At 38.2% G+C, this 15,240-nt stretch overlaps 1 protein-coding gene across 8 annotated transcripts in view; it reads left to right on the plus strand.

Annotated features, from left to right (window-relative positions):
• The window catches only part of LOC128910705 (transmembrane protein 129), a 28,388-nt gene extending 14,579 nt beyond the window's left edge, over positions 1 to 13,809 (plus strand). For 2 of the 8 annotated variants that reach the window (XM_054204276.1, XM_054204281.1), the window contains exons 2-12: positions 1,322 to 1,438; positions 3,245 to 3,349; positions 4,043 to 4,174; positions 6,640 to 6,789; positions 7,598 to 7,735; positions 8,395 to 8,511; positions 9,503 to 9,688; positions 10,073 to 10,186; positions 10,485 to 10,598; positions 11,378 to 11,569; positions 12,454 to 13,809. In XM_054204276.1, coding sequence (XP_054060251.1) covers positions 1,322 to 1,438; positions 3,245 to 3,349; positions 4,043 to 4,174; positions 6,640 to 6,789; positions 7,598 to 7,735; positions 8,395 to 8,511; positions 9,503 to 9,688; positions 10,073 to 10,186; positions 10,485 to 10,590 — 1,165 coding nt within the window. In that variant the 3' untranslated portion in view covers positions 10,591 to 10,598; positions 11,378 to 11,569; positions 12,454 to 13,809. Of the gene's footprint in view, positions 1 to 1,321; positions 1,439 to 1,897; positions 1,945 to 3,244; positions 3,350 to 4,042; positions 4,175 to 6,639; positions 6,790 to 7,597; positions 7,736 to 8,394; positions 8,512 to 9,502; positions 9,689 to 10,072; positions 10,187 to 10,484; positions 10,599 to 11,377; positions 11,570 to 12,453 lie in introns of those variants that run through there. The other 6 variants (XM_054204285.1, XM_054204277.1, XM_054204279.1 and 3 more) reach the window with 6 other exon arrangements.
• The last annotated feature ends 1,431 nt before the right edge of the window (positions 13,810 to 15,240 follow it).

Raw genomic sequence — 15,240 nt, forward strand, 5'->3', positions numbered from 1 at the left:
GGCGGGGAGTGCAAAGCACCGGAGGTAGCGAAACACCGCAGTGTCTCTAAAAGACATAATTTTCGGTTAGCATTTTTCCCTAGACTTTCAAATAGCGTTGTACCGAAGGCATGCTAGGTGTTGTGCTTCCTTCCTCCCCCCCCCGCCACATTTCTTTCAGATCTTTAAATTGAATAATTGTTGTTGAGAATGGTTAGAGAAGGGTTTTATCCATTCACTGCCTTTGCGAAAAACGAATGTGTTGAAAGCGTCCTTTTGCCTAGATCCGTGACTCGTAGTAAGCTATTTGTGGTGTGCGTTAGTAACTTCTAGCCCTCTGGGAGCGGGGAACTCCCAAAGCCAGTCAGGGTGGAGGAGGAAGGGAAAGAAAACATAGGTTGTTAATCCAGGATTAAAATAATAAGAACCTTCGTTCCTTTTCCCTTCTTGATTTAAAAAGTGCAGAGACCTCACACATGCAGAACAGTATGTTTACTGTTTACCCACACATACAGAACAGTATATTTACTCTGGATTCTGCAGTATAGGGTCATTCTCTCAGGCAGGTTGTGGCTGAACTGCAGGTGTGGTCCTTAGCCCAGAAGCCAGGTCTGATGTTAGTAGACGCTGTGACAGTGTTTTGTTTAATAAGCTATTATTTAAGATGTCAAAGCCACCAGAACCAAGGAGGAAAATGTAGGTAACTCTTAATCCTTAAGCAGTTTCTGGCTGCCCTTCCAGCATGTTGTAAGCGCCCCACTCTGGCTCCTTTTTCCATGCTTACTTGTGAGGACTTCACTGTGTCTGTTAAAGAATTTCCTGTGTAAAAGTGTATTCCGCATAAACGTTTGACCTACTTCTCCTTAGACGTGCTGTTTTCCTGCATTGAAGTGATGTTTCTGTATTTGCCTCTTCCACGAGTTTAGTGCTGGATAGAATGGTATATAAATGTCAAGTAATGCATTGCTGACAGAGGATCTATGAGTGTTGGCACATGTCAGCAGTTCCATAAACACTGTCTTCAGTTAGGTTTTTTTATTCCTTTTTTTTGCAAATAGAGAAAGGATATACTTTTGGTTGTCTAAATATTAACAGTTTATTTTAAAATCCTGATGTCTTAATTGCATTATTCAAAGACCATTTCTCAGCAATTGTGTTGTCTACTACCTTTCTTAAGTTAGTGTTGCCTGAATGAGTAAGTTGATGCAAATCAAATGTCTATGCCAAATTGTCATTTTGTAGATATAAATGATAATACTCAGATTTTCCGTATTTGTTTTGTATAGGCAATGTTCAGTGGCTGCCAGTGACTTGATTTCTGATGAAAATTCTTGTTTTCTAGTTCTGTGCAACATCCACATTGCTGGCATCAAGAACAGGAATGCAGAAGCTGGAATGATTCGGATTCTTTGGCTTTTGACGAGTATCAGTGTAGACATTTAGACCAATGGCTGGAGAGGTACGGAATAAATGTGAAGTTATTTAAATCTTCACTTTGCTCCACTCTTTTATTTCAGAATCCAAAACCTTGGATGTGATTAAATTAAATGTTTTCTAATAATGCAGTGGCACAGGGTTAGCAAATGATACCTGTGTTATGCCAGAGTAGACCATTCAGTTTGTCTAACTGAAATACATGCCATAATATTAGCAAGTAGCAAGTATTCTATATGAAAGAGAGAAATGGTATATAGTGATGCAGTAGTTTAAGCCCTTTATTGATGAAATCTTCCATATTAGTATAAAACTGCATTGAAGCAATATGCTGTTAATTTTTATGCTTTGCTTACGCATCTTTGTGTGTAAGTGTGGGCAAACCATGTTTGTCTTTTCACTTGACAGTGCACTCGGTATATTCAGCTGTAGTACAGTTTTTAGTAAATACTCTTCTTTTTTTTTTTTTTTTTTTTTTTTGTAGTCCAGTACCAAGTGCAATTTGAGATGAGATCAAATTTTATAGGTAGGTGTATTCCAGGAGTATTTTGCTTTGCTTTTGGATATCCTAGACTAAAGACCTCAGCTGGAGGAAGTGGTTGGGATTAATGTCTGCCAGGAAGTGTAAAAAGTGGTGAATGCTTGGATATGCGCAGAAAACTGTGTAGGATGTAAGTTAGAAGAGGTGAAATATTTTACTGAGGGCACGCAAAAACATTACGTATATGTTTCTGAGTATTACATTATATGAAGGGGATTGTAATTTCTGATAGGGTGTTAATATTGCTTCAGTTAATAAATGAATCTTTTGAAGATTCAGGAAAGATCTTGTATTCAGGAGTGTTTTCTATGTCTTCGATGCTATCATAAAAAATAGTAACAGTATGTTATTGTTGTGAGTCAAACTGGATGTGCTAGCAGCATTTTGTGTTTCTATTTTGCTGAGTAGATACATTTCTTCATGGTGTGGAATCTTTATGTCATGTGTTAAAATAACGTTGGCAGCATGGGTAGTAGTTTTCATCTGTGGATGTGAAACTGTTTAGGGAAAGTAAGACCATAAGCTAAATCTACTTCTGTATTGCTTATGCTAAATGTTGAGGCATTAACATTGAAAGAAGTGGACAGACTGAAAGGAGAAGTTTTCAGCGCTTCAGAATATTCCAGCATTCTACAGTTTTCATTTATTATATTTTTTTAAGTTAATGAGGAACCTGGTAAGTGTTTCTTCACTCAAGAGAACATCAGTGATCCAACTGTTACTTAAGTAAGAGCTTCCTGGCTCCCTTTTTGGCTTTACACAGCAGAGTTTACATTCTTGAAATTGTATGTTGTGATATGATGGTGTCTGACAAAATATTAGTTCTGCTAATGTGGTGGACATTTTTCTATTTCTTAAGCATCTCCTCTGTCCTTTACAAAGTCCTTAGCTGATGACAAAAAGCAGTGAATAGACTGATGATTTTGATCTCAAGTAATTTGTGTTGTTTGATGGAATGGCAGTATTGAGAAGGTCCTCAAGTAGTAGAGAAAAGCATTTGAATTGGCTGAGCTGGGAGTATTTTAAGAGATGGTCAGGTCTATGTTCTGACATCTGACTGACTTCATGACCTTTTTGTTTCCCTGCAAAGTAAAACTGATAATCTTACATCGCTGCTGAAGGTGACTTGAGCTGAAATGTTTTAATTTGTTTGACTTTCAACTGAAACAGAGTAGTGACATGCCCATGGTGTTACAGTTGTGTAGCAGTTTTTGTCCACTATTGAAGTTTCTGTTCATTAAATACGCTATGAGCATCAAATGTTCATATCAAGTTCTTGTTATTTTCTAGCTCTACACCACCAGAATATTCTAGGTCTCTTTCTAGTTGCCCTGACTGGGAAGGTGGAATTGAAGAAGGCAAAACAATGAGGACATCAAATAAAAATATGATGAAGTAGGTATTGAATAATTCTTAACTATTGCTGCATTAGTTTTAGCAATAGCCATCTGATGATCTCCAACTACTTTACATGCATGAATGAAGATTTGAAACACGGCCAGGCTTTTTTATATCAAGCCTGAAGGAAGCCTTAAGGAGAGAGTAGCACTGAGAAGTCAGCTTGTATGATCTATCATTTCATATTCTTGTCTTTTTAAGCTTAAATTGCATATTCATTGCAACTTTCCATAAAAGAAAATACTAGATAGTGAAAGGAAAAATATATATAGAGAAATGTTTGTTAGATCATTCAAGCTAGCTTCCTTTATGTTATCCATCTTCGCTTTATTGAGTTTAAGCTCTTTCATATTTATATTAGGAGGGTGTTACACATATATGCAATAATCCCGTATCATTTGATTTGCTTGCTGTACGACTAGCTATAAGCTTCTACTAAGGCAGCTCTAGCACCAGTACCCTCGGGTGTATGTTTGCTTGTTACAAACCTGAGCAGTTGCATTAACTTGCAAAACCTACTCTTTTTGTTGTAGTGATTCATTTGGTTAGCACAGCTTTCACTTCTGTAAACTACTGAAGTAGGAATTGTGCTGCCTATGTAAGAACACATGCAGTTTTAGAGTATGTGTTTATATAACTTGTAAGGCCATTAAGGTTCTTTTTAACTTAATTCTAATTTTTATTTCTAAGTTCTGTTTCAAGTGCTTCTGCTAATCCAGCTGAAAGGGAAACAGATGAAGTGGTCCTGAGGAGAAGACAAAAACAGATCAATTTTGGAAAGAATACCCTTGCGTATGACAGATACATTAAAGAAGTTCCAAAGTAAGTTACGCTCTGTTCCACATTTCCAAATAAACTCTTATGTGTTCCTGACATGTCTATAGATTAGTGCACAGCTTTAGTTTTCTTAAAATTATATGAACAGTAAATGAAGAAAACTTAAATCAATTGATTTTTATCAAAGACAGGCCAGGTATTTTCTGCATAGAAAAGATTTTAGTTAGGGATAATTTAAAGCTAAATGTTCCCTTTGTGTATTGCTGTTGCTAGTAGCAAATATACTTTAGATAAATTCTGTATTAATCAGCTCCCTGTGACACTTCTGGTGACTGTGTTGCCAGGCCAGTGTGAAGTTAATTGATACCAGAAAATGACAGCTTTGAATGAGGACCGAATAAAGCCTTGCATTTAAGTATTGGTAAGGGAAACCAGTCTTCAGTGATTAATCAGTAACTAACAAATCAAAATCTGGATTTCTGGCTTCCTCTGTCATTCTGCTTTGAGCTGCAGAGGCTGTGAATTGTGGCACTTAAATCAAGATTTCTTAGCCAGCCCTCTCTGCTTACTACAGAGCCGTTAAGATTCAGAAGCTAGTCTGTACTAATGTGTGGATGTTGGTTTTTTGTGTGTTCTTGGTTTTTTGTTTTGAGGGTTATTTTTTAGAGGTGTTTTTCTAAATATGGCTCACTACTTCTAGTTACCAGCTTTCTCTGTATTCTACCTGTAAGAGTCTGTTGTGGAAAATTGCCAGCCAAGTGCAGTGGACACTGCAAGCTTGTTGTTGAGCAAAACTTGAAAGATTAGACTAGATGACTAAAAATCAACAACAGATATAGTAATTGATCACGGATATCACACAATATCATGATCACATCTTCAATGGCACTTTTTTCTTCAAAGAGTTTTGAATTGCTTTGTGAATTGTAATTTTGCTTGCCACTTTGTCATCAGTGGTAGGACTGCAGTGAGTCTTACAGTGGTGCCTGGGACTTGTGTAGCTGTGCTGTGATCAGTTAAATCATAGGTGGAGAATAAAAAAGGATGAGAAGAATGTTCAGAAAAAAAACATGGGATAAACTTTATAAATGAAAAAAAAGTGTTCTGGGTGGCATTTTAATTAGGTAGTTTATAATACTTAGCAGGGGTCTGTTTATCTTACAAAAAAGTGTTATGGCTTAAGTACACTGATCTGTGAAGCTGGTAGGGGGAACCGCTTGAGACCAAGGTACTTTGTGTGATTTAAAACATTACTGTAATAGGCTTTCACCTCCCCAGGCTTAAAGCAGACTCCAGTATGGTAGGACTATAAACAGGATTATTTTGTACTGAAGGTACAGTTTGTGTGAGCTTTCCAGTAATCTGTGGTGGGCAGGTTCTGGATTTGGGTTACTGTCTGAGAAATGGCACCTTACAGCCATTGGGTGGTCCCAGACAGCATTGTTATAGTGTCTGCCCAGTGTAGATTCGGTGAAAAGGCATATCATTTACATTTTACACAGAGAGTGGGGTTACTTCATTTTCTATACTTCCAAAAGATGAATGCTGTTTTGAATTACAGCAATCACCATTGTAATAATGCTGGGACAACGGTGGAATGAAAGTTCACTGAAGATATTTGTGGGTTGACCCCTGCCAGCAGCCAAGTACCCACACAGCTGGGTCCCCTCTCCCTGGTGGAATGGGGAAAAAATAGCAAGAGCAAAAGTGAGCAAACTGGTGGATTGAGATAAGGGCAGTTTAGTAGGTGAAGGAAAGAAAGCCGGGGCGGAAAGCAAGTGATGCAAATGCAGTTGCTCACTAGCTTCCACAATGAAACTGGTGGCCTGACAGTCTCTGAGCAGTGGCCACTTTGGAGGACACCTCCCCTACTTCCTCTGCCCTGTTTTTTATTGCTGAGCATGACATTATATGGTGTAGAATATGTCTTTGGGTAATTTGAGTCAGCTGTCCAACCAGTTCACCCTCAACGTAGTGGATGCAGGAGGGGGTGGGGCAGAGCAGGTTCAGCAACTGTTCAGCAATAGCCAGAAATTAGCGTATCATCAACACTGTTTAGCCATAAATCCAAAATACAGCACTACAGGGACTGCTATGAAGGAAGTTAACTCCATCCCAGCCAGACTCGCTGCAATACTAAATACAAAGAAACTGCACCCAGCCCAGAAAAACTGAGATAGAAGTAGCTGGAGGCTGGGATACTATTGAAGGGGTATGAGTTATGCTTCTTCTGTTTTGTATTTGTCCACGGGCAGTAGGGATCTGCTTTTGGCAGCTGTAAGAGTGCTGGACTGGATAAACCTCTAGTCTTACTCAGCATGTTATTGCTAGTTGTTTCTTGTGTGGTCTGTTTTTGACAATGTTTTAGAATACATGCACTTCAGTTACTTGTTTAAAAATATGAGAATTTTATTAGGCCACTGATGCCTGTGTGATCTGAGAGACTGGGGATTTCTTTTTAAGAACAAAAATCGTGTTCTGAAATAATAAATGTTACTGCGTATTTACAGGAATCAGCGTATACCAGGAGTTCATCCTAGAACTCCCAACAAATTCAAGAAGTACAGCCGTAGATCCTGGGACCAGCAGATCAGGCTGTGGAAGATAGCACTGCATGCCTGGGATCCTCCTACTGAAGAAACCTGGGATCTGCAGCCAGTGTGTGTATGGGTGAATTAAGCCAGCATGTCTCTTGCTTCACAGGAGGACTCTGTTTCCTTTAGAGCATTCCTAACAGAGCAAGAGACGTGATCAGGCTCAGAAATTCTCCTTGAATGCCTTGTTTTCCGTTTGAATTCTGTTAGTCTTCAAGTTATTCCCATTATTTAGCTTAAATTAATTTCCAATAAGGTGCTTTGGGGAGGAAGACATTTGGTCTGTCTATAGCAGTACGCTCTCTTTCCCTCTGTTTACACTGGTGAGCACAAGGTGAGATTATTTCTCTAGAAAGGGATAGGCATAAGCAGAAATTCAGTGATTACTGTGTCCCTGATAACCTTTCTGTCTTTCCTTTTTCTGATGTCAGTGGAACAACCTTTCTCCTGCAGTAACCATATGTTAGAGGGTTTGAGAAGTGTAAGAATGTGAGATTTCTGTGCTCTCTGCAGGAGAGTGGCAACTGTAGTCAAGATGGATTTTTTTTTTTTTTTAAAATATCTTTTCAGAACTTTGAATTTCTGTAATAAGGCTAGCTCCACTAACTGACACCACCTAATACTTTATAAGGTCTGGACTAGTCAATTGGGAGGTAAAGAGTAGAAATCTACTAGCTCTTTAACTGCATTGCGTGAACAGTTTTAGCTGTGTTGTAACTGATCTATGGTGGAAGTTGCAGTTGTTTGCACTATTTGGATGTCATACGAGATGAACTATTAATTATTACTGCAGCTTAACTGTCTTCTGCTTGGAGTGGTAAGCTAGATGGGTAGTATTTTAAATCCTTTTTTTTCTTTTATTTTCTGTTTTTAGTAGTACAGAACCGTCAGGCAGTTCCCAAGAATGGTTCTGCAAAGATCAGGATGATGCTGGCTCCCTTGTGTTTGATGAAAAGCAGAAGAGAAATGAGTGCGAAGATGAATGCAGGCTGACTGACTACACGCCGGAGAGGTATGAGATAAAACGTCTCTGGCTAAGTTACTGAAATAATTCAATACACATTGATGCTGTCGGGTTTTTTTTTAGGAAATGTTTAGTGAGGGAGTACAGTTAACACTCAGACTTGGAGTTTGGCACTTTTGCTGTTGAATATAATCCATTACTGGTACAGAGCATTGAATGTGGAAGAATCACCAGCATTACAGAGTCATATGATTAACAGCAGAAAAAACCAGTGTTTTTTCAGCTTCTCTGTTTATACAGTGGAGTACTGAGGTTTCTTTAACCACTGTTGGCAAGTGCTGAAAATAGGATACTTTTTTTAGAAGCATCCTTAATTAACAGTATTACTCCTGTGCAGAACAGCAGGGAGACTAACAGTGAAGCACCTCATGCACTTCCCTGTTTACTGAGGTATCTTAATCTGGGGATATGTGTGTGGAGCTGAAAATGGTTCTGCTACCAAGTTTCTTGTGCAATTGTGCCTGGGTTTGCTTTCAAAATACAGTGGAGTTGTTACCAAAATTTGAGTCGTTTTCCTCTGTTGTGACTGAAGAATCATACCTCAAAAAGTCTTCTGTGTAGCATGGGACGTTATTTTGCAGAACTCTGATAAGCATTTAAACACAGATAAAAAATGTGTGTGTAAAATCTATGTCTTATTTTTGCAGTCCCTGTTCTCCCGATTCTTCTCCAGTCTGGAAACGCAGAAAAAGAAACAATTCTGACTCCTCTGTGGTTTCAAACAGTAAAAACCATTATGTACATATGTACCACACACTGGAAAGGTATGAAGTGATTCTCCATATGGAGACTCATTGATACTGTGAATTGACTTTTGGAATATGACTGTATTTATCCCTCCATTTGTTAATAGCTTTAATTTTATATGAATGTATGTTCAATTTAGTGAGGAAAGGAAGTCATGCCAGAATAATTGTATTGTATGATAGCAAATATTTACAGTGGTCCATTGTAAAGGTGAAGAAACTTCAGTGTCAGAAGATACAACGTAAGTTATTTTTTGTGTGTAGAATTAGGCAACACTAATGTGTTGTTCTTGGTTTCTCATTGAACCTGGTTTCTGCTTCAGAGGTTGTAATTCTGAAATTACGATAGTTATTTCCCATACCTTTTACATGCCTTGCATTCTGCTTTTTGGCATGCAGGATATGTGCAAGTTGATGAATTTTACGGTAAAGGAATGGAGCCCAACGTGTACTCCTAAGTCTGTCAGTGAATGCTGAAACTCAGTGCCTGTTTAATTATTGCTGTGTTACATTTGCTACGGGTATTACAGAGAATATGTACTCATGAAGGGATGTGAAAGAAGCTTTGTGTATTTTGATTAAGCTTTTTCCTGCCTTATGAAGGATGGCATGGAAGAAAATGCTTGTTTAAATAACAAGGAATCTGTCACCCAGCCTGGAACTGGGACAGAGTGAGGTTAATGTTAAAAAATGGATAATAGAAGGGTAGATTTTTTCAGGCTAACACCTTCTTTATTCTAAGTTGTTCAGGAATGAAACTACTTCTCTAGCAATTGGTTTTAATCCTATTTCTTTTTTTCCTCTTTCCTAGCTGCTGCATAAGAAGTCTTCCTATAAGTGGGAAATAATAGGCTATGTAGAGGAGAGCATGGTTTAACCCTATACAAAGTTTTGTCAGAATCGCAGAAAAACTGGAACAACGATTTAAGTTTTTTGGGGTTTAGTAGAATTCTCATACTAACCTTAGTAAAAATGTTTATAAAGGTGTGGCTTTTTTCTCTCTATTTAGCCCCCTTATCTTCAGAAGAATTAAGAGGAACTGTGAGACAGAAGTCCATGGTTTCAGACCTTTTCACTTTCTTTCTAGTCTTACCGAATCAGGACATCAAGAGGCATTTTCAAAGTGCTCAGAGTGGGAAGCCTTTGGTGAAAATGATGAAGTAATGACAGTACAACATGGTATAGAAATAACAAGGTAAATACCATAATGATTATGATGTTCTTTCTGTTTTTTGCTTGTGCTGTGTGTTTAATACTACTTTTTTTTTTTTCTCCTTACACTTCCTCCAACGTGTGGTATGTTTGGTTGTTATTTTTGTTCGTTGAATTCACTTGGCTTTTCCAGTCTGACTCTCCATGTATTGCTTTTTGCTGCTTCTGCCATTAAGTAATGCTGGAAGATGCTGAGCCCCTTACACCTTCTTTGTCTTATGGAAAGCAATGGCATTTTATAGAATTGGTCCCCGTGGTTGTCACCTCTCACTTCCTCAGCCCAGGAGCTGAAAGCTTCCTCTTCGTCTCCTGAGAAATTAAGTTGTTTTGTAGCTGATAACAATGATAGTTATTTGTTTTTATGCAGTGACCCAGTTCCAGCCAGTTGTTCTTCAGGATGGAACAATCAGAAACAGAAAAAACCCAGCTGCTTTCTGCCTGACAGCAAAACTTGGAGAGATACTGACTGCAGGCTGGAGAGGTAGGAAATGCAGCTTATCAATCAGGGGCTTTTTTTGCATGTTACATTAGAAGCATAGTTGCCTTATTACTGTATTTCAATCCAAGCTTTTATTATAAACATGGAATTTTTTTTACTATTCTTTTCAGGGATGGGTTGGCCAGTCTTTATGTTGTGTGGTAAACTTCTATCCTTACGTTCTCACGTTATAGTCTGTATTAGAGTAAATAGCAAGTTGTAGCTGTATTTAAGTATAAAAAATTTACTGTAATAAAGCTATGTAATCTTTGGGTGTGGGTTTGGTTTTTTTTTTTGGTAGGCTTAAACTTTGTAGCAGTTTATTGGAAGGACATCAGTCAGAATACCCTGAAAGGGGATGGGGAAGTACAAGCACTGAAGGTAGAATAATGAGGAAGAAAATTTAAATACCAAGGTGAGATCATGCTGACTACTTAATTTGCCAGTTCTCTTTGAGTAGCCCATATGCAATATCGTTATACAGAATCCAACTGTTCAGTTCAAGCAGATCAGTTTCTCTTTTTGCTCCTTTATTATCTTAGTATTTTATCCCATCCTCTTGTATTTAATACAGCTCTTTAATTAAAAGTTCTAGTACTTCAGACTTAGTAAATTGAAATATTTACCTGTTCATCCAGAAAACAATGTATTTTATCTTATCACCCAAATGAAAAGTGCCATTTGTTTTTAATTATTTCAGTGGCAGCTTTTCTGCCTCATAATATTTTTGTGATAAAGCCACAACTTTGTAGCAGTAAATTTCAATGAAAATTTTCTTTTGGACTGTAGAGTCCTGTGGTACATTAATAGGATGGGTAGTATCTTGAGTCAAACAGGTTTTTTTTAGCTAATAGTCTGTTGTGTAATTTGATTATCTTTGATCTACACTCAATGCAGGCTTGGAAACATTATGGACTGGGATCTAAATGTTTGTTTAATAGTGATCTTGTAATATTTTGCATAATAGAACTCATTAAGAATATGGTATTAAGAATATGGCACACAGTTTTACACTCCTTAGGTTTTGAATTCTAGTTACATGAAGAAAAGGCAGGTAGAGCTTTTAAAAATTGCGCTAATGGCATTTTTTTCTAATGACTTCATTGATTTTTAATTTAAATTCTTTAAGCATGAATAAGACTTAATATGGATTCACTGTTCTAAAGTGCTAATTCATTATTTGAAAATATCTAGTCTCTCTTTGTATATAGAACTATCGAAGAAGGACTTTCTCCTGTGACAGAAAATGATTTGAAGAATAGGGATATAGGCTGAGATCAGCAGATCAAGTCTTGGAAAACTGGTGCAGTCACATAAAATCTGCACTGAAAGAGGAAGAGATTTACAGTCAGCGTATGTGCAATCAACATAAGGTGAAATGTTCAGGTAAAAGAAGCATGCTTCTGTACACCACAGTTAAGAGAGCCTTTCTGGTCTTCTATATAGTCAGTTGGTATTTAGCTGCTTTGCAGTTGTTTTTGTTGTAAATAAGGCTCTTACAAGGAGTGTGTATACTCATGGGTTCATAATCACTCATTGTAATGGAAAAACTATCTTTGGGACACATGAAATGTAGAAAGTGAGTTAAATAGCTACTCTATAAAGCAACACGTTGGTTTCCTGGTATGCAGAGATCAATATTTGAGAGAAACACTGCCTTGAACCATGTTTTTTAAGTGTGATGAGCTCTTAACTGTGGAAGGTGAATGTTGCTTGAAAACCAGATAGTGGGTTACATGGTAGAATTCCACATCACCCACCCTCTTGCTAAAAGAAAATTTCTGTCTCAAACAGGAAAAATAAACGCGGCTGTTTTGGAGCTCAGTTAAATGTCCGTAAGTTTGGATGTATCTGGTTGCTTTCTAAAGGAAAAACCTTAGTCAGTAGGACACAAGATATAGCAGGAATGTGTTAATTAAAATTGAGAAGAAAATGTGTTCTATGAATTAATAATTACATTTAGGTGAAAATGATGCAAGAGATTGGGAAAGATAGGCTCAACTGCTTCATTTTGTGTTTGAAAGATACTTTAGGAATATAGGGTGTTTTCCAATAACTTACATTCTCAAAGCGTTCATACTATCTGTAATGCTTTTTTAAGTATGGACAATATGGCTTTGTATTTTCTACTGTGCTTTGAGTTCACCATTTGCAATGCTCTGTTCCATTTACTTCTACTGTAACACTACAGCTTAGAAGAGTAAATGTTTTGCTGTTAATGGCTAGATATATCATATTTATAAAATGCTGTTATCTGCCTTTTTGTTTAGGTTTCTCCAGATCTTTAAGGATAGATTGTTTTCTGCAAGCTCTGCCTCAAGCGTAAAACTGCAGATTTCATTAAGCCTGTGCTACAATGATGATGGATGTTCCTTAAATCTTTTGTGAGAATATTTCTGCTTTACCCACGTTGACAGATTACATGTGCATTATATTGTAAAGGCTACTTCAGTTGATGGATCCTGCTGTTGGAGATCATGCTACTTAGAGTGTGCTAATGTTACGCTGGTGAATTGGTCTGATATCCAGTCAAACTGAAGAATGCCACCCCTTAAATCAAGGAGTTAAACCCTGTTTCCTCTACTGGACCAGAATTGTACATCCAACCTGAAGAACTGCTTCAAAAGAATGTAGATAATTTCAACCTTTCTCCAGTTATTAAAGACAAACTGTTCTTAGTTTTTGAATCATCCATTTGGTATATTTACCATTCTCTGAGATAAGATATATCAAACTAGCGTTTGCCTAAGCCTAGTGAGAGAAGAGAAAGGAAAGGTAGATGGTTTATTAAAATCAGATCACTCTCTTTACGGGGATGAGTGACTGAACAGCAACACAGCCTAAGTACCTGATTTTGCTTTTATGTGTGTTGCAGCCTGACCTGAAGGCCAATCTACTGCTTAGCAGAGGATGAGTTCAGTGCCTGCTGTTCCTACAGGAATACAAGGTTAACAGCAGTATTTACAGGTTTGGAGCTGCTCTTGGGCATAGGGTGTCCAGGCTAAGGGTTGTGACGGTGTTGAGATAGGCTCTCCTTTTTTAACTCTTAACTGTGCTGAGAAGGTCAAAGCGAGGGCTGTGGCTACAGTGGAGTTTAGACCAGATTCATGTGCCAGTTACAAGAATTTTTTACAGTCCTTGTGGCATTTTATGTAGCATGTACTGGGATACGAATGTCTCTTAGAGCTGGGAACTGTCTTTTTGCAGGAGTTCGGTTTGGCTTTTTGCGAGGCCACTGCAGAACTGTGGCAGTGCTAGGAATGACACACAGCAGCCTTGTTGTGAGGCTGGCAGTGTAGCCAAAGGCCAAAAGCCCATTGCGCTGATGATGTGGAAGTAAGCTGCGTTTCCAGAAACGACTCCCAGTCCCTTCCAAAACATTATTTCCAGGCATGCTCAGGCAGTAGTGTCGCAGCACAAGGATGGCTCAGTTAAACACCACAAGGTGTGGAGTATGTGTATACAAGGAACACATCTGTACAGCACTTTTTTAAGAAGTAATACTTAGAACCTTGTTCCAGTGTGCATGCTTTCATGTGATTTATGATGATTGTAAATAAGGGAATGTGTTACATTTTTGGCATTTTGTCTTTATGCAGAAGAATTAAAGTCTTTAAAAATCCCCATTAGTCTGCTTTTGCTGTTGTGTTTTCAGAGTTTCATTGCATAAGGAATGTCTGGGTTCAGTAGTCCTTTTTTTTGGTTTTAGAGTGTTTTGTTTATTTTGGGGGTTTTTTAGCTAAAAAGGGGAAGGAGTACTCTTTGGAGATTAAATCAAACTCTTGAAGGGAGTTTACAACTTGGGTTGTGTCCAACCTCTCAGTTTCTATTCTGACATCTTGTCAAGAACTTGTATTTAGTGCATTGTAAGGTGTCCTCCTGGAGAGGATGGAGCTGCTAGGTGAGAGTAATAGGCTATCATTAAATACTTAAACTTAGCTGTCAGAGCCCTTAAGCTTTTGCCTATGATGGATGGGGCCTGCAGCAGATTTATGGACACAAACCCATAGGATTTGTAATTCAGCAGTCTTTAAAAGATCTTGTATTTCTCAGTTGAAGATACCTAGACTTGAAGTAGAATAACCAATCTGCTTGTGGCAATTGAATTTTGGGCAGATTTATTCTCTAAACCAGGTTCTGTATGCTTTGACAAGCTTTGTTAGCACAAGGAAAGGAATGATACTGGGCAGATGAGGTTTGAGGTCTGGTAAAGTAATTTCATGCAGTGCTGCCACCGGATGGAGAACCATTGTAATGCCTCCTGATTAGTAACAGTGCCCTCATCAGTCCAGACAGAGCCGTTAAATTGGAATGCACTCCATCCATTCACTTGTTTATCTATCCGAAGCTATTTGACATAAGAGTTTACAACTGAGGTAAGCAAAGTCTGGCACTCCACCCCCAACTTGTAGTTAATAGTCCTCCATTAATTTTACCTATTTTAATTAAATCTAGTTTGCATAAATTTGTGCTCAGTTCATAATTCAGCCAAAATAAAACCTGAACTTCACCAGCCAGGTTTAATTTTCTTCCAAGAAGCGTCATGTATCTTCTCTTGGTACGCTTCCCCTGGGAGAATCTCCTCACAGATGATACATTATCTGTGCTTGTAGAAACAGTCCTTCACTAGCAGTTCTGAAATGCCATTGTTTATATGTCTACTTTTGTTTTTAAAACTGGTCCTTAGAGGTCACAGTAACGAGGGTATCTCCCTCTCCCCTTAAAATTCCCACTGTAGTGTGAAAGTGCTTTTCTGAGGATTTTCTTTACTGGCAGACAGAAAAATGCAAGGCAGCTGTAACCCCTAAGCTCTGTTACAGCAGATAGTTCTGCTTGATAAACTGAATTTAACTTGTACGTAGCGTTTTGCTAAAAATGCTGCGTGGCTGCCAGGCTGAAGCTGTCCTCTATCAGGCTAGCTTGGGTGAGTTCAGGTAAACATGCCGTTCAAATCATCTTATCTCGGAGCAAGGCTGGAGGAAATGGAGTTTGTTTGTACGTGTTTTGAACTGATGCTGTACTTCAAGCTTATCCTTGGCTCAGGAACGCAGTTCTGT

Source organism: Rissa tridactyla, chromosome 5, assembly GCF_028500815.1.
Source record: "Rissa tridactyla isolate bRisTri1 chromosome 5, bRisTri1.patW.cur.20221130, whole genome shotgun sequence".
In the NCBI taxonomy this organism is placed as follows: Eukaryota; Metazoa; Chordata; class Aves; order Charadriiformes; family Laridae; genus Rissa; species Rissa tridactyla.